General features: G+C 37.3%; 1 protein-coding gene across 2 annotated transcripts in view; it reads left to right on the top strand.

Annotated features, from left to right (window-relative positions):
* The window catches only part of DIP2B (disco interacting protein 2 homolog B), a gene marked incomplete at both ends in the record, with an annotated part of 180,658 nt that overhangs the window by 118,422 nt on the left and 42,932 nt on the right, over positions 1–19,304 (top strand). The window contains 8 exons of one of the 2 annotated variants that reach the window (XM_084256214.1): positions 4,368–4,580; positions 7,556–7,711; positions 8,190–8,312; positions 11,779–11,976; positions 13,382–13,473; positions 15,672–15,782; positions 17,026–17,149; positions 17,758–17,867. In XM_084256214.1, coding sequence (XP_084112340.1) covers positions 4,368–4,580; positions 7,556–7,711; positions 8,190–8,312; positions 11,779–11,976; positions 13,382–13,473; positions 15,672–15,782; positions 17,026–17,149; positions 17,758–17,867 — 1,127 coding nt within the window. The remainder of the gene's footprint in view (positions 1–4,367; positions 4,581–7,555; positions 7,712–8,189; positions 8,313–11,778; positions 11,977–13,381; positions 13,474–15,671; positions 15,783–17,025; positions 17,150–17,757; positions 17,868–19,304) is intronic. The other variant, XM_084256213.1, reaches the window with a different exon arrangement.

Genomic DNA, 19,304 nt, shown 5'->3' on the forward strand with positions numbered 1-19,304 from the left:
TTCATTTCTGGTATGGATTATGAGCAATGATCCACAATTATTTGAGAGACTAGTAAACAATATCTTTTAAGCCAAAGTACAATTAAAACCCACTTTATCAGATTGAATTAATTTCAGTAGTTGATTGTAAAACGTAAGGTTTGCTAGTAAAAGTAATTTCATAGCTATCATTTATTAAATATCCTCTGTGTAGCAATGAAAGCACTAAACACCTATAATTTTTCATTTTTAGTTCTCTTAACAAACTCTATTCCATTTTACAAATGAGAAATCTGATTAATAACTTGCCAGACTTCTATTTCTTGAATATGTAGTCAATTAGATACCTTGAAAATTCCCTCCTAGAAACAAGAGAAGGAAAACTTCCCTTTAGAAAATACTAAATAAAATATAAACCAGTTTTTAAAATACAGATAAGATGGAGAGAGAGCGAGAGAATTATCATTGAAAGTCAGTGATGGGGTGGAATTGTGTGAACCCAGAGGCAGACTCTGTCTTTCCAGAAACTTGTCAGCTTCTCCTTGGTATATTAAGTGACTCAGATAATACTGTCCTTTTACCAAGGCATCATTTCTCCCCTCACAAGTCTTTTTAAGTTTGTCTTTTTTATAGCTTAATTAAATTATAAGTGACACAAAATAAACAGCACATTTAAACTATATACTTGTCTAAGTTATAATACAGCAAATTCACACACCTTTAGCACAGTTCAGGTAATGAGGATATCAAAATACATCATTTCCCCAAGTTTTTTAAGCCTTTTATAATCTCACCTGTAGACTTGTGGTACTTATGTCAAGGCTTAGGCAAGGGACTTTAGTTACGATAGGTAAGCTTTGAGTTTCATGTTTAACCAAAGCAGTGTCAGTGGGGAAATGTGGCCTTATTTCTATGAATATTAATTTAATCATATGGCTAATCATAGCAATTTCCTGCATAACAGTTACCCTAAAAAATTTTTTAAAGCTGCCAGATAAACATGTGTATTTAAGGTAGCTCATTTTTATTTTTATTTTTTTATAAAGATTTATTTATTTATTTATTTATTTATTTATTTATTTATTTATTTATTTATTTATGCAAGCACTGGGTATAGTCATAAGTGTGGGAGGGTGAGAATTCACCAGAGCCAGAGCGGGGAACAGAACAGGCAGACTGACAAAGTACACTGCTGAGGGGAGCAGCGGACGCAGCAGGAGAGGTCTGCATGCCATGTGGGACCCTCGCCGGTGGCTGGGGATCGAACCAGCGCTGCAGAGGCTGCAGGCAGCTTCACAGCCCAGCGTTCAACCACTGTGCCACCAGGGAGCCCCTCATTTATATTTTTAAAAAGGACTGTCCCAGCCCAGTGGCTTACATTTCACATGATCTAAACACATGAACAGGACCTCCCTGGTAGTACAGGGGTTAAGATGCAACCTATGAAGAAATCTGCAGCCACTGCAACACGAGTTCGATTCCTGACTGGCCAGGGAGAAACCCACATGGCAGGACAGACCTCTCCTCTCTCGCCCGCTGCTCTCCTCAGCAGTGTACTTCAGTCCATCTGCCTGTTCTGTTCCCCGCTCTGTCTCTGGTGGGTCCTCTCACCCCCTGCATCTCTGGGCTGTACCTAATTCTTGTATAAAAATAAATCTTTAGAAAAAAAAAATAAACACATGAACGACTTTAAGTTTTGCTCAGCCGTTTTGTGTCTGTGAGCTAACTTAGGATAGTTTTTTTTCGGGGAGAAGGGAAACTAATGTTTGTTGGCCAGCTGCTGTGTTCTGGTACTACTGGTGGTGCTTTTAGTACTTTGTCTCATTTTGTGGGCTCCTGATGCACTTAAAATAACGCGTAGTTTCCTTAGCATGTGTTACTTAGCCCTTAGCAGCCCGATGTTGTCGAGCAGTCCAGCCTCATCTTTCATCACTATCCTGTGCTTCAGCTAAGTCTCCTTTCTCTCAGATCTTCAAATGTGCCTTGTTTTCTGTCCCCTCCCAGCTTTCTCACATGATGTTCTTGCTCCCTGACTCTTGTTGCCCCCTACCTCTGTAGCCCACATAACTGAGTCCTGCTTAACATTCTGGCTTTGGTTTAGGCCTCACTTCCTCAAGGTCCCTGCTTTGAAATCTAAAGTCTCAGTCCTCTTAGAGTAGGAACTCTGTCATCTGCTCACCATTTTATTCCTACCAGCAGTGTAGTTCCCAGTAGCATTTGTTGATAGATGAGCAATAAACCACCTTCTTGGAGGGATAATTTTGTCCCCAATTCACTTAACTAGTAAGTGATGGATCCCAGAATTCAAATGGAAAATGGACATGAAAGCCATATTATTTCTGCTATACTAATCTGCCCCCACAGTTGTACTCACCAAATCCTCTGAGGAGAACTGGCAAGCAAATGAGGTAATTGAATTGAAACAATACACCTAATTACATAATTGATCCAATATAGAAACATAATGAAGCCAATTTTCCATAAACCTAATCATGAAAATACTGGTTTTACTATCTTTTAAAAATTGGGTTATTCTGATTTTAGACTTAGACAAATTAAAATAAACGATGCAATAAAGACAGCCTGCAAATCCAGTGGAGTTTGTGGGATCCCAAGAAGTACTGTTCTAAAAATGCTTAGGGTCAGATTCACCTGTTCCATAACAAGCCTCCACCCACCCCCTTTTTCTTTAGCATATATGCAAATAGCATATAGGCAGAAATTTCTTCCTCCAAAAGTACAGAGGAAATGTTAGACTAATACCTGAAATTTTGCAAAACACTTTGCTTAAATAAAAGGTTATACTTTGCCCTTCTCTTTAATCAATTTTCTTTTTTCTTTTTTCTTTCATTTCAGATCTCTTTCCCCTTTTAAAGAATTTCTTTGCTAATTCCATTAGGGTCTGGCCACTACCTCTCCTGCCTCATTTTTACCCCTTACCTCTTCAGATGTCTTTACCCATTTACATAGAAGTACTCAAAATCCCTAAAATTGGTGTCTTTCCTGTGAAGCCCTTTCCTTACCCCATTTCTTAGCATTTCTTGCACTTTTTTGTCTCTGGCAGTAGACTAAGCCTTTTTAGGGAACTTGTCTCCTAAGAATTCATGCATCTCAGACTCTTTGGAATATGACATAGTTCTGGGCTTATAGTATTACTGTAACTTGCAGAAAACAAAAGCAATAAGTTTTGAACCTCCGCTCTCCTTTAACATGAGATAATAAGTTGGAGGTGATCCTGAGCAGGAGTCAAGGATAGAATCGTTATTTTAGCTTTCCTTTGCTGAATCTATAAATTTTGACTTCTAGATTAAATTACTCATTTATGTTCAAATTTCTGTTTTTGGGTGCTAGTAGCATATAGCCGCCTTGTTAGTTATCTCTGACTCTTTGAACCAGAGTAGAACATAAACTACAGTTAAACATGGGTTAGAGAAAAGTGTTTAGCAGGACTAACCACAGAATATTTATTTATTTTTTTAATTGAATGAAAATCAGTACACAGGTCACAAATTATAAGAAGGCCCCACATTAGACCAGATACCCTTGAACTTGTATGCTTCATAAGCTTAGAGCCCTGGAATTAATTCCTAACTTCTACTTCCCTCAACTATTCTATATTTGGTTGAACTTTTCTTTAAATTCTTTTTCAACATGCTTTTCTAATTTAGGCCTTATTTTCCTGAAGTCAGAGCCAGGCTAAATACAGACATCAATGAATTTATCACAAGTCTTCTCTGACTGAGAGTTAAGAAGAGAAACACAGATCTGTTCTATCTCCTGCCATGTTTCGAAAGCTTACCTGTGTGTGGCCTTTGGCCAGGCAACCTTTCCACTAAAGCCATGACTGCTTCTAGGCTAAGACAGTTTCTTGTTCCGCATCAGTGTACCAACCTTACTGGTCGACGCTTAAGTTTTTGCTAATAAAAAAATAAGTTTTTCTATTTCCCTATCAAGATCATTTCCTTGTAAGAAGACGCTAATTAATAAGTACTTGTCAAAATCAGGGTAGCATCCTATCACAAGGTACTCTCAGAGACTGAGAGAGATACATAAGCACTTCAGTACTGTTTGGAACATAAGTAGATATAAGTCAGGAGAATTTAGCTACTGATTAAGCTCAGAACAGAAAAAGCAATGAAATTTAAATACTTAAAGGGTTTTTAAAAAACAAACAAACTTTAAATTGCCTATAGATTTGGGCTGTCTTACTTTTGCCGATTTTGTTCTGTGGACTTTTACTCAGGATTCTTGAGAAAGACATGTTAAACTACCTTAAAAATGGGAATGTTTTGCTGGTGTCAAAATTGAATGTGTGGTCAATGAGCAAGAACTGAAAGGTCTGTATTCTAGGCAGGATCGAGAACTTCTTTTTTTCTAATTCCACACAGACACGTCTTCGGCCTCTGAGGATGAGGGTTCTCTGAGACGCCAAGCTGCGCTCTCTGCTGCCTTGCAACAGAGCTTACAGAATGCTGAGTCCTGGATCAACCGTTCAATTCAGGGATCGTCCACTTCTTCATCTGCATCTTCTACGCTGTCCCATGGAGAGGTCAAAGGAACCAGTGGGTCTCTAGCTGATGTTTTTGCCAATACTCGAATAGGTAGGCACTGGATATATCCAAGAAGTCCAAATTGTTTTCCATTTGGCTCCCAATATCCAGGAAATATTTTATGATTTGTAGTAGGTTTTTCAGAGTGCCCTAAAAATTAGAGTCAGAAAAAAACTTAATGAGGCAAAGATGGAAACACCAGCAATACATTTGGAATGATAGGTATTATCTGCTTTGTTGGTACATAGGATTGCCCACCTGAAGCCATAGCTATTTCCATAAGCAATACTCAAGCTGCAAGATATAACACCAGTCTTAGCACGGGGTTATCCCTGTTGAAGAATATTCCCTGTACTCAAAGTGTTAAAACCTGTAACATCTTAGACATTTGCAGGATTGTTGTCTACATTTTCTCAAAACAAAACATTTACCCAAAAAAATTCTGCACTAAGACAAAGCCCTTTGTCTTTATTATAAAGACTGGATTTATTGTCCTTGCTGCTGTGTTATTGCTACAGCTGGAGTGTGCAGACTGACGATGTTGGTACTCTGTGAGCTGCTGCTACCTGCTGCCAGTGCTCCTTTATGGAGTGTAGCTTTTGCTTGGCTCTGCTTTATGTTTTTGTGTGTGTGTTTTTTAAGAGTTTGTGACATGTGTAGATAAAGATAGAGCTTAGAACTCTGTTTTTGCTTAATTGGTTTTGTCCACATTGCACTGAGTGATGTATATGAACATCATGTGTCTGTGATACTTTTCCCTTTTTTCTTAACAATCAGTTGCATTTTGGTGTCTTAATTTTCATAGCAGTGATCTTTCTCCATCACTTTGTGTCTATCGTTATTCTAATAATGGATTTCTGAAAACCTGGGAAATTTTAAATTCAAGCATGTAATTTTTAAAGGAAATAGCTACTTTGAGGATATGATTGCCCACAGTAAAAAGCCAAGTGCCAACAGCTGATGGCAGGTCCTGTATTCTTAGCTCTGCCTGTAACTCATGGAACTTCCTAAAGCAGCTGCACACCAGCGTGCTCACCACCTTTTCTTTTGGGGAGGGTAGGCAACAGGGTCCTGTTTGAGTCAGGTTTTATTTCCACATTTGTCTAAAAAAATTTCACTTATTGAAAATATTGTCCTGATATCCAATTAACTGTACCTGCCTTTATGCATAGTACCTTTTAGATGCTTCCATTAACAGAAGTAATCATGTTCCTAACAGAAAATTTGAAAATACAGATAACAGGAAAAGTAATCTATAATCTACCTTCCCAAGATAACACTTTTAACATCTTCACTTCAATTTACATCCTTCTATACTTTATTTGCAGATGAATATGTAAGATTTTTTGTTTTATTTTTACAAAAACAAAATTGTACTTAACAGTATTTATAACCTGCTTTTCTTAGCAGCATATCACAAGCATCTTTCATTTCATTAATACAGAATTATACTATTGTTTTTATGGTTTCTAAATGTGCCATTCTTTGACTGTGCCAGGATGTATTTAGCCACTTCCCCATTTTGTACTTTTAAGTAGTATCCAGTTTTTGCCATTATAAAAACTGCTGGAATGAATATACAACTATGTATTTATCTGATTATTCCCTTGGGATGTATTCCTATAAATGAAATTATTGGGTCAAATGAACATTTTTTAATGCTTGTTACCATTATCCTATAGAAAGAATATTTAAAACTTTAAAATCTACAGACTTTTTTTTTTTTTTTAAAGATTTATTTATTTATTTGTTTATACAAGCACTGGGTACAGTCAGAAGCGCGGGAGGGTGAGCGAATTCACCAGAGCCAGAGCGGGGAGCAGAGCAAGCAGAAAGAAAGACCGAAGTACACTGTTGAGGGGAGCAGCAGGCGGCAGGAGAGGTCTGCGCGCCATGTGGGACCCTCCTCTGGTGGCCGGGGAGCAGCCGGGGATCGAACTGGCACTGCAGAGGCCGTGGGCAGCTTCGCAACCCAGCGCTCAACCGCTGCGCCCCCAGGGAGGCCCAAAATCTACAGACTTTTTTGGACATAGATGGAGACTTTACTCCCAAGTTGATTTTAGAAATTGTTTTTTTCCTTTTTTGAATTTTTGAGTGGCTTTTTGTTATTCTTATGAGTCATAATTTACTTCCTCTAATTTTCTTTTTCTTCTTCAGGTGTTTTCTTCAACTTTCATTCTAATACATTCCTGTTGACTGGCCCTCTTCCAGTGGTTTCATTTGGTTTCTCCATATGAAGAATCCTTACATGTAGCAGAGCACAATAACACTTGATAATCACACTTACAGCAAGGGAAGTGCCTTGTCTGTCAAGTCGATCCAAGTTACCTGTGTGTTATTTTGTAAAAACTATTAGCGGACTTTATATGGTTTTCTTCATCTGGAAACCTGAATGAAAACACTCTTAAGACATTACTTGTCTTTGATGGAAGAGAAAACATAGATAAACCACCAGACATGTGGAAACACTCAAGCGAGTAGAACATTGGTAGCCATTATGGTCATTCTCACTTTGGTGTCCTTTTGAAGTCACTTTGGCAATTTTTTATTATGATTATTTTTATAGCATGGATTTCTCCCAGAGTTTCTGTGTAAAAAAAAATGTATGTGTGGTTTTTTTTTTTTTAAATTGAAGGAATGTTTTAACATTATATAAGTTTCAGGTATGCATCATGAAGAATCAACCTGTGTATATGCGACATTAACAAGTTTACTACTAAATGTCTAATTCTAACCTTCAGCATGCTATCAGTCCCTTTGTCTGAATGAAGAGAGTGTTTTTAAGAAACATTTCGTATGTGATTTACTAAGGCTACTACTGGATTTCTTGAGAATAATAATTTTGGAAAGCTAATAAGCCTGAGCTAACCTCTTGCTCTCCTGTTATGTCTTGCTAGAAGAATTTGTTTTGAAATACTGTTTTACATGAATTAGTGCCCTATTTATATAGTTGTCTTCCTTATTAAAAATTATTATTTTTACTGCTGAAGTAATATAATTCTGAATTTTGTTTTCTTCTCTCTTAGAGAATTTCTCTGCTCCCCCTGATGTCACAACAACTACCTCTTCCTCCTCATCATCTTCCTCAATACGCCCAGCAAATATTGACCTGCCCCCCTCGGGGATAGTTAAAGGCATGCACAAAGGATCCAACAGGTCCAGTCTTATGGATACAGCTGATGGTAGGGAGTTCTTTTTAGTAACTAAGTAGGGGCTTAAGTCAAACTGGAAAAAATCAGACTATAAGTGTAGCACCTGACAAGTCCAGGAGTTGCAGAACTACATGGCATTTGCCCCACTAACCCAGTCATCTTGAGAACCCTCTATTCAGTAGTCTGCATAGGGGCAGCACTGATACTTGTTCAGGATTAGCCTATACTTTCCAAAATACTTTGAGCAAAAAGCTAAATATGGAGAAAGAAAAGAATAGATAAAGATTAGATGAAACCTTTAAGCAATGTTAAAAATAGCTCTGTATTTGTTCTCCAGTCTCATAAAACATGTCATGTGCATATTTGTTCCTATTTGTTCCTATTGAAATATAATGAGATTGTAGGCAGAGATCAGAATTCATTAGAAGTAAAAGCTCCTAAGAGAACTGAGGAACTGAAATATCCTTAAAAATCAATGAATTTTAATTTAGCATTTTCTCCCCTGTAGGTGTTCCTGTCAATAGCAGGGTATCCACAAAAATCCAGCAGCTTCTCAACACTCTGAAACGACCTAAAAGACCTCCCTTAAAAGAATTTTTTGTGGATGACTCTGAAGAAATTGTGGAAGGTAGTAGTAATAATACAAAAAATATATATTTCTTTTTTTTTTTTTAAGATTTATTTATTCATACAAGCACTGGGTACAGTCAGAAGCGCGGGAGGGTGAGAGAATTCACCAGAGCGGGGAGCAGAGCAGGCAGAAGGACCGAAGTACACTGCTGAGGGGAGCAGCGGGCGGCAGGAGAGGTCTGCGCGCCATGTGGGACCCTCCTCCGGTGGCCAGGGAGCAGCCGGGGATCGAACCGGCGCTGCAGAGGCTGCGGGCAGCCTTGCAACCCAGCGCTCAACCGCTGCGCCACCAGGGAGGCCCCTATTCCTTAATATTTCTTAAACAAGTATTATATCTAGGGTATAAGAATGGAAAAGACATCATTTTTTCCCCAAAGATAATAGTTCTCTGTTCTTCTTCACCTAAGAATCATTTATATTTTAGATCTCAGATGAAAAATAAGGGGGAGGGAGGAAAGAAGTAGGCAAAAAAATAACTATGGAACATAGAACTATCCATGGAAATGCGCGTTTGAAATTAGGAACTTCTTAAATAATTTTAAAAATTACTTATAATTGGCATTATCCTAGGATATGGATATCAAATTTGATCTCAAAGGTTTGCTTTGTATTTTGGGTATTATCCAGTCCTTTTAATAAATCAGCCACTCAGCACGTGTGTGTCAGCTTTCTACAACACAACCTAATAGGTGGTGAAAAAGGTTCAAAGATTTATGAACTTACAGTCTCTTCCTTTGTGTTGTTTACAACTTAGACTAGCGCTGATATACGTCCATATGAAACTTAAGCCAATAAGTATGTACTATATAGGCAGTTGGGAGAAAACAAGAAATCATTTTCCTCTGTGTGGTTGAGGAAAGCTTCATAGGGGAGTGGTGATTGTCAGTGGTTTATTCATTCAATAATTAAAACAATTATGGATGAAATTATATGATGTCACAGTTTAATAGGAAGGATTGGGAGGAGAGCTTATAGATCAAATGAGGGCTGCCATTTGGTAATTATTGAAGCTAGGTGATAAATAGGTCCACCTAATGAAAACTTTTGTCCAAAGAACTTGGCCTTGGTAGCTTCGTAGTCCTTTTTAACTCCTTGAGACTTAAGTAGGCTTTGATCACATACCAGTTAATGCAACTAGGAACATTAGTAGCCTAGACCTGGTCTTAGCCTATTTTATACAGCAGGAAGCAATGTGATCTCACATAAGAAGTTAAGATGCATTTCTGCTTCTTTAGGTGTCACTAAATTCAAGGAACTATGGATATGTTTCTTGATGTATTGATGTTCACGGTGCTTATGTGTCAGTAATGGCCTCTCCTGTCTTCCTAGCATTGTTTTTGACCAGGCAAATTAAGTTCAAGGTTTAATAGGAATCATACCTGCATAGTCTTCATTGGCAGAATAAAACTATCAGTTTTCCAGATTATAAATATGAAGCAGTTGCATACAATTATCTTTGGAAAAGTAAAATACCTATAGAGTCTTGAAAGTCTTGAGGATGTGCCTCAGGGTCTGCATTGAGGCCTAGTGGATGACAATATGTGCAAACGTGACCGGTAAACTATGCTTATATAGTCTGTGCATAAAAGCAAAGCTTTTTATGTAGAATCAAATCTTTTTTTTTTTTAACAGCTTAACTGATGGCTCAGGGTTTGGGAATATACAAAGTAGAAAGGCAGCTGAAACATTATTTACCCAGGGCAAATTTATTTTTTGTATCAGTTTATGTCAGTAGAAAAATGAATCAACACATTTTAAGTAAGTTTCCCAAATGTGTTGTTAAGTTGAAGGTATTTATTTTCTATTCTATTTGTTTATCTGATGCTGATTGATCATTCTGTCCATTCTAAGCTCCTTTCATTTCCCATAGCCTGGTCAATTCTAACCCTTTAAGACTCATTGGTGGCCTCACAGGTAGCTCAGGGTTAAAGTCTCAGTGCTATCAAACTAACGCCAGCCACTAATGCATGAGTTCGATCCCCAGTCAGGGAGCTGACACACATGGTGCAGCAGACCTTTCCTTTCCTGTCTTGCCTACTGCTCCCCTCAGCAGTGTGTTTCAGTAGATCTGCCTGTTTTGCTCCCCACTCTCTCTGGTGAATCCTCTCACCACCTGCACCTCTGGCCTACATCCCAGTGCTTATATGCATAAATAAATACATATAAATCTTAAAAAAAAAAGATTCATTGGGTGACCACCCCTTAGCTGGTGATTGGCCCTCATCTGTCTCTCATATGTATCTGTCATGTGTGGCTCGTGTTTATTCGGAGAGAGAGACTGTGTGCGTATGAGAGACATGCTGCCCTCTGGAAACTACTTCTTGTACTTAGCACTTGTTAGAAACAATATGTTTGTTCAAAGAATGATATGTATGGTATTTCCTCAGTGTTTTCCACATCCTGTGTACATAACTGACACTTAGTAAATATTTAACTTTTTGTCCCATGTGTAAAATTAACAGATTTTTTTTTTTACTATTCAAATAGTACCTTTATTATAAAAACAATTAAGAGGAGTTTAGTTTTATCTATCTGAAAGAACAGAAATATCATTCACTTCAAATTTTCTGGAATGACCATGTTAATAATGCAGTGTTTTTTTCCCTCCAGGTTTAGTTCAATTTAATTAACATTGATTGAGTAGGCAATAAAGAAGAATTACCATGGCTTCTCTCAAGAAGCTGTCAGTCTTAGGGGGAGAAAAACTTTTGTATAGTAGAAGCCCTTGAGGATCCTCAATGCTCTGAAAAGGTCAGACTAGCACCTAGTGTGGGAGTGCTCAGTCAGAGGACTAGGGATGGTCCAGGGATAGTGCTGTTTAAACTGCATCTTGAGAAGGATGAGTATGAGCTCACCAGGAGGCAAAAGAATGAGAGATATGTGCAAAGGTAGGAAGACATGGAACCTTATTGGACCTGATACTGTTTGAGTCTAATAATGACTATGCTATAAATGTTACTATTTCCATTTTACAGATAAGGAGAGTAAGGCCCAGGTAACTCATTTTGTCTAAGTTCACATTAGTAAAAAATAATTGTAAACTTGGGTTTTCTGACTCACCTTTTCTTTTTCATTAGTCATAACCTTTTAAGTAGGACCTGGCTTTCTAACATTGAACACAAACTTTAAGGGTTTAAAAACAAGTTTACTAAAAATTGTAAAATTGCTTAAAAAGGAAATTTGTACTTTGTTCTTTTCTATATGGTCAGTGATTTGCTTTGTCAGGATTTGCTTGTTGTTTAATGTATTTTAAGAATGATTCACAGTTCTGTGAGAAAAATAAAGACCCAATTTTATCAGTTACTATTTCTAATGATGTCCTTTCTTTCCTCAGAGTGAGTTTAAACTAGATAAAGATGAAGGTGAAAGGGAAATATATTTGAGATTAAAGCGCTAAGTTGTGTTAGTGGATATATGTACTTAATTGACATTTTATTTGCATAACCTCTTTGGGTTTTTTGGTGCAGTACCTCAACCAGACCCCAACCAGCCTAAGCCTGAGGGACGGCAGATGACCCCCGTGAAGGGAGAGCCCCTGGGAGTCATCTGTAACTGGCCTCCTGCTCTCGAGTCTGCCCTGCAGCGCTGGGGCACCACTCAAGCCAAATGTCCCTGTCTAACTGCACTGGATGTGACGGGGAAGCCAGTTTACACTCTGACATATGGTGAGTTTGCAAGATTGCTGCTCCTTTCTTTCCTCCAACAGATCTTCAGATTATCATGGGGAGTGTTTTCATCTTGACATTTAGCAGTTGCTCATCGTTGTGTTTCAATTTGTGTTTTAAATTATTTTAATGAGATGCTAAATTCCAAGTACAACCATCACCAAATATTTTCTTTTGCTAAAGTGTCATTTAAAAGAGTAAAGTGAAGAGATGGGCTTCGTAACTCTACTGATGCTTTAACATAAAAAGATTTTAGGAAGATATTTGGGCAAGATTAAGAACGTATGGTAAAAATCAGATCGTTTTATCTAAAAATTGAAAATGATTACTTTTTAGGTCTTTGTCATTTACTTCATCTTGCCTCTTGTGTATAATAGGCATAGAATTATCTAGGGAACCAAGAGTCAGTGCTTTCCCATTTAGTTTTGCCTCTCATTTCTTTAAAAAAAAATAAAAGCCATTTATTTTTCCTTTTAAATAACTTTCTTTTTTTAAATAACAAAGTATTCAACTAATTATGAATGAGATTTTATTCTATTTTATTCAAATAGGTTGCTTTTCCCCTTCATATATGGAGTGCTCTGTATCTATCTCTAGATGCAGAATAATTTTAGAGGATATTTTTTATTTAAAGAATTGTACAGTTTGACGTGAGTTTAACTTTAGATACTTCTCTAGATGAGTTATTTGTAGAACTAAAATGTCTATTCAAAGTAGCTGATTCTTCTTTCCTTTTTGTAATCTAAAATAAGAGTTTCTAAGGGTGGTTGTGGGGGAGCAGACACAGGGGTAAATAGGCCTCCTCCTAGTAACTTAGCATTCATTCCAGTAGCTGTATATTAATATCATCCATATATCCCTTAAAGAAAGCAGTGAACTGGCTAATTTTTTTCATGTTTGTTTAAAATCTGTGAATGTAGCTGCATGTTTCATGTGATTTCTATTTCATTGTCTATAAATACAGTGGTATGAAATATGTAATCATTTGAGTCATACTTTTGCTTTGTAGTTAACCTCAAGTATCTAAATAGCTTTCTATAAGGAAACACATAGTTTTCAGTGTTGTGTTAAAAATTGTTTCCCTCCCTTTAAATATAATCTGCTCACATCAAATTATTTCTAAAGATATTCAGGTTACTTCAGAAAAGAATTTGAAATATTATCTAGAGTGGGTGTCCAGTTGTATTTTCTTTTTGTTTGGAGGCAAGACTAAATTTTGTAAACTAAAGTGAATGTAATAGCACTTTACTAGGGGAAGCGGCTTTCTGTTTGTCAGAGATAGTATTTCTCCTGCCATCATTTGGAAGTGAACAGTGTCTTCTTAAATGTGCTGCTGAACTGAATGCCCTCTCTCTAAAGTAGGCCCATGTTTTTTCTATATAACACCTTTTTTTTCTTTTTTCAGGAAAGTTGTGGAGCAGAAGTTTAAAGTTGGCCTACACACTGCTTAATAAACTGGGGACCAAAAATGAGCCTGTATTAAAACCTGGAGACAGGGTAATTGTTTTTTTTTGGTTTTTGGGAGATGATGTTTTGTGTTTTCTAATATACTCATTCTGGATTTTTATATATACATCAGCACAATTCTTAGAAAATGAAAATAGTTTGATTCCAATCCAGATTAACCTAATACCAGGTGATAATTCTTGCATTCGGATTGAAGGAAATTCATATGTCTCTTCCTGTGGCTGCTAATCAGTAAGCTCTTGCCATGTTAATTTAAAGAAGAGAGAAACCTAAGTATTTTGTTGTCAAAATACTGTTATAGTTAGCTTTCAAGTTTACTCTTTAATTTTTTCTTTAAAAGTGGCCATAAAGCTTTTAAAATGATTTTCTGTTTAAAAAAAAGTTAATTCTAAGAAGAGACATTGACATCATTTAATTTCTTCTTTAATTGGAGGTGACATGAAATGTTTTTTAGATTTTTGAAGATTTTTTTTCTTATTATTCTAAATATGATTACATCTTACCACCAATTATTAATTTTTTTTAAAAGATTTATTTATACGAGAACTGGGATACATGTCAGAGGTGGGGCGGGGGGGTGAGAGGATTCACCAGAGACAGAGTGGGGAACAGAACAGGCAGACTGACAAGTACACTGCTAAGGAGAGAGGTACACTGCTAAGGGGACAGGAGAGGTCTGCCACGCCATGTGGGACCCTCGCTGGCTGTCTGGGAATGAACCAGCGCTGCAGAGGCTGCGGACAGCTTCACAGTGCGACGCTCAACCACCTGCACCACCAGGGGAGGCCCTAATTACTAATTTTTTATTTGGAATTTGTAGAATGAAGCACTGTAACTATGTAATAGTTCTTCCAGTAATTATGGACTCATAATGATTGGATCTTCTAAAATAGTCTTTTTAAAAAAATTCTTGCATTGTGACAAAGGGTACCTAAAGGGTGACTTCTGTTTATAAATATGACTCCTGAGTGTTTCCTAATTCTCACTGAACGCTAAGAAGGTGATTTTATATCTTCCTAGCAACATAGACACATGTGGGAGGAAGATGAGTTGTTTGGATTAGTGTCTTATGGAATTTGTATGTTTTTTTTTTATTTGTTTGTTTGTTTGTTTGTTTTATATATATAAGCACTGGGTACAGTCAGAAGCGCGGGAGGGTGAGAGAATTCACCAGAGCCAGAGCAGGGAGCAGAGCAGGCAGAAGGACTGAAGTACACTGCTGAGGGGAGCAGCGAGCAGCAGGAGAGGTCTTCGCACCATGTGGGACCCTCCTCCGGTGGCCGGACCCTCCTCCGGTGGCCGGGGAGCAGCCGGGGATCATCGAACTGGTGCCTCAAAGGCTGCGGGCAGCTTCGCAACCCAGCGCTCAACCGCTGCGCCACCGGGGAGGCCCGGAATTTGTATGTTTTAAAACTCTAGGAGGTTCAACATTGAACTTGGGAGTGGGCTAAGAGAATTTGAAGCTAAAGAAGGGAAAATCTGGTGGCATAATTAAATTTCAAATGTTAATATGTGAATATCAAAGCCAAATAACAAACTCTATAATGATAGTAATTTCTGTGTTTTGCATTCCTTGAGTAAATTAGGAAGTCAGTGATCACGGGTTTGGCTATATTATATAGAGGTTTTCACTGTTTTTTGTTTTTTTTTTAAAATAAATTAACTTTATACCTATAATGGTTTCTGCCAGTATTGCTTATAGCTGTTACCAAATGCCTTCATTCCAGAATACTTGCTTTGTTAGTGAAGTGAGAAAGGATTAATGCAACAAGTTTGTCAAATAGTAAGAAACCTTAGGCTTACCCCGAGGTGGTAATCAAGTCACTCAATGCTTGAAGGTCCTCCCTGAGAGATAGACTAGCATATTGAATATGCTAGTCTATCTATAGAGATCCATTACATTTATTTTATCTCTAGCCCTCTTCTGAAACATTGTTTTGGGTTTCACAAGTAATTAGCTTACTGCTTCAGGTGAATTGTTTATGGCTAACTCACCAGTACTATTAAGTGAAAAATTCTTATGACCATGATGATGAATTGCATTATGGTTCCCAAAATGTGTCTTAGATTTGTGCATCCCTTTTGATAACTTAAGTTCCCTTAGGCTATTAAATAGTTTGATTTATTGTATTCATGATAAATGTTATATATAAGTGTTTATCCTAGGGAGTGACCTTGAAAGCATTAATCTGTTCTTAGTTCTGTTAGTGAATGTCATTATGTTTTAGGTTGCCCTGGTTTACCCCAATAATGATCCGGTCATGTTTATGGTGGCTTTTTATGGATGTCTCCTGGCAGAAGTGATTCCAGTACCTATAGAAGTACCCCTTACCAGAAAGGTAACATCGCTTAATTTAAGAGGAACGTAGCCTAAGTGACATGTTGGGCATCAATCAGGTTCTTGCATTGACTGGCTCCGTCAGGACACTGGGAACAGTATGACGATTTTCTTAAGTGCTCCACTTTCTAAAAACATGAAAGTTGTAAAAATATTATTTATTAAGAGTTTCATGCAAATAACATTTTCAACCAAGAATTCTTGTACTATTATATATACTATTATATATGATTTTACTTAAAAATCATCGGGGCATACTTGACTTTGCAACAGTTACCATGTGCAGTAGGTGAGACTGTTTTGTAAAGGGATTTCCTTTAACTCTTATCAATTGAACTAGGATTGCCATTAAGTCAAACAATGATGCTCTGATGGCTTGTTACTCCTCCAGGGTGTAAGATTTTAGTCTGACCACACTTGAGCCCTACTGAAATGAAGCATCTGTAGCAAAGTACACTTGTAACTTCAACAGAATGATTTTTCCACGAGCTGTTTGACTCTTAATTTTCTCATGTGGTTTATTATTCACAGTTGATGATAAAGACAAATATGGTACAGACTGGATTTACATGAAAATTTTTTTGAAAGGAATTATATTGGTAATATTACTGAAACTCTGGTTGATGATATAGTGTTTTTAGATTGATCAGAAATCATAGGGTTGTTCTTTGTTTTTAAGTTGACTGTGTGGTTTCATAAGATAGTTTTAAAATGATATTTTAATGGTGATATTTTAGACTTTATCTTTGGTTGTTTTTGCTGCTGATGTTGTTAAGTAATCTACCACTTTTGAAATGGAGTAATAAAACAAGCATAACGATCCATTCACTTTCATTGGACATTTTGTGTCTATAATATTTATTTTATTCTAACTTAAATTGCTCTGTTTTGGGATTTGGGGTGGAGGTAGGGCAAGGCAGCTTAGCCATGTTCACATTCATTCATTTGCCTGAAATTAATCAGTGTTTTGTTAACCTTTGAGTAAAATAGTCTTATTTGTCTGAAAGAATTCATCATTAGTAATGTCAGGTTAGTAAAATATTTGATTTTTACTCAGAAAATCATTATATTGTAGAAATTATTTGGAGGAAACATATTTTCAGTGGATTTTGCTGATTGCCAGATATCAGTGGGGTTCCACGAATGTTATTAGGCAAGTGCCAAAGCATTGCTAAGTGTTAGATTGTGGACATGGGTGTGCTCATGTTCACTCACCTACTGTGCTCATTATCTTCTCTCCGCAGGATGCTGGAGGGCAGCAGATTGGCTTCTTGCTAGGAAGCTGTGGTATTGCTTTAGCTCTTACCAGTGAAGTTTGCCTAAAGGGACTGCCAAAAACGCAGAATGGAGAAATAGTACAGTTTAAAGGTTAGTCATAGTTATACTTGAATTATCTGTTAAAACTTAAAGCTGAGTACTTTAGCGTTTTAATTTAATAACTAAGTAATTTGCGTATATTTTCTTATTTGATTCTCACAATCTTATGAAGTAGGTACCATTATTATCCCCATTTTACAGGTGAGGAAACTGAGACACAGAGAGGTTAAGTAACTTGCCCAAAGTCACAGCTAATAGATGGCAGAGCAGCGATTTGAACCCAAATCTGTCTGATTCCACAGCCCACACCCTTAACCTTTATGCTGATGGTTGGAAAAAGCTACCACTCTGTTCACTAAAGCTAAATGCTACATGTAGAGACAGAGGATAGACCACTAACCTCAGTGGACTTCCACTGCCAAATGGACCTCCCAATTGTTGAGGTAATGTCAAGACCTGGGTTAGCATGTGGAACCATTGTGCTTTTAAAAGAAGGTATAATTGTCTGGTGATTTATCACTGAAAGCTAATAAAAGTAAAGTATTTTACCAATTAATGTGACCTTGATTTAGTCTTTTGATATTTATAATGACCAGTTCAATGTAAACTCCTTCCCCTATGCCTTAGGCAATTCAGTTTTTATTTTGGGTTTGATTTAGGTTGGCCCCGGCTCAAGTGGGTTGTTACAGATTCCAAGTACCTTTCAAAACCACCTAAAGACTGGCAGCCCCACATCTCACCTGCTGGTACAGAACCTGCATACATTGAGGTGAGTCCTGGGACTAGATACATTCTGGCTTTTCTTTAGGCATTAGTTGCTAGCTTACAAAACTTAAAACTTAACTTTTTGGAGTTTTAATATTAGAAGGTTGTCCTGCTTTGTTAGATTTCCATCTTTTGGCTTGTAAAATGCCTTGACATGGACTTTCTATTTTAATTATTTTTAACAAATACACGGTCAAGAGAAAGACAGCAAAGAATTTGCTTCTTGCCACATAAGATAGTTACAAAAGATTTAGGGAAGTACAAGGTTTAATAAATGATTTACTGGCAGTGATATTTTTCCTGCTCTTTTGGGGGAAAGAGGAAGCCAGATTGTGGAACAATGACAAGGTAAACTAGTTGTGCCTCAAAAGAACAGATTCAATAGATAAAAGAAAAAGAGCAAGAATAAACAAATGGCTAGAGGGTTTGGCATTGAAGGTCAGTATAAGAACTTGATCCAGTGAGGGATTAATTCATTTTGCATACCAGACACTAGGCCAACTGCCTTCAATGCATTTTCTCAATCAGTCCTCACAAGTACCTTGTGAGGCCGGGATTATTAATAAACCTGTTTAGTAGATGAAGAGAGTAAGATGTCAAGGAACTTGAGTAACTGACCAAAGTTCCTAGACTAAAAATGATTTCGCTAGGACTCAAACGCACATGTTTGAATGAGTTTTTCACTCCAGAAGCTATGCTCTCTACCATTCTGCATCCTGCTTGAGACACATTAGTAAATGTTCACCAAGTGTTTGCTAAATTAATGAATAAACAAGCCAAATAACTTCAAAAAAATGGGGGAAAAATTCACCCAGCCATGAGTCTTGTGGTAACAACAAGGTTAGACAGTTTTTTAATAACTTTGGCTTTAAAAGGGGAGAGGGTGGGCAGTAAGTAGCTTTGAAAGGTGATGTGATAGTGTATGCAAGGATTATTTTTTAAAAATGGGAGAGATCTGAGTATGTTTAAATGGCAGACAAATAAGCAGACAATTAAAACGCCAAATTTGATGGAAAACTCTGAATCCATCTCATCTCTCAGTGATGACATGGTTCAGTACTCCATCTTCCCTAAAATTGCTCCCTCGCCTCCTGGACTGCTCTGTCAAGTCTGCTGCCTCACTGACTGTGCTTTTCCATCTTTATTGGTGAAGGGCCCTTCAATAGGTGGCTTCCCCTTTATTCTCTGGCCTCCCTTAGAGCTAGTACCTCTACACACCCTGATGTTCTGAATGAATTAACTTGCAGTTCTCACTTGGGATGACCCTCCTATTACCCATAGGACATTACTAATGAAGCTCAAGTGTCCTGTGAAAAATAGGGAACTACTAAAGGCTGTTGGTAGATGTGTGATAAGAATAAACAGCTTATTAAAAAAATTACCTAGTTCCATTGGGTTTAGAAGGAAAATGGAGAGACCAGTTTTTACATTTACTGGGTGA

This window comes from Talpa europaea (genome assembly GCF_964194135.1).
Source record: "Talpa europaea genome assembly, chromosome: 15".
Lineage (NCBI taxonomy): Eukaryota > Metazoa > Chordata > Mammalia > Eulipotyphla > Talpidae > Talpa > Talpa europaea.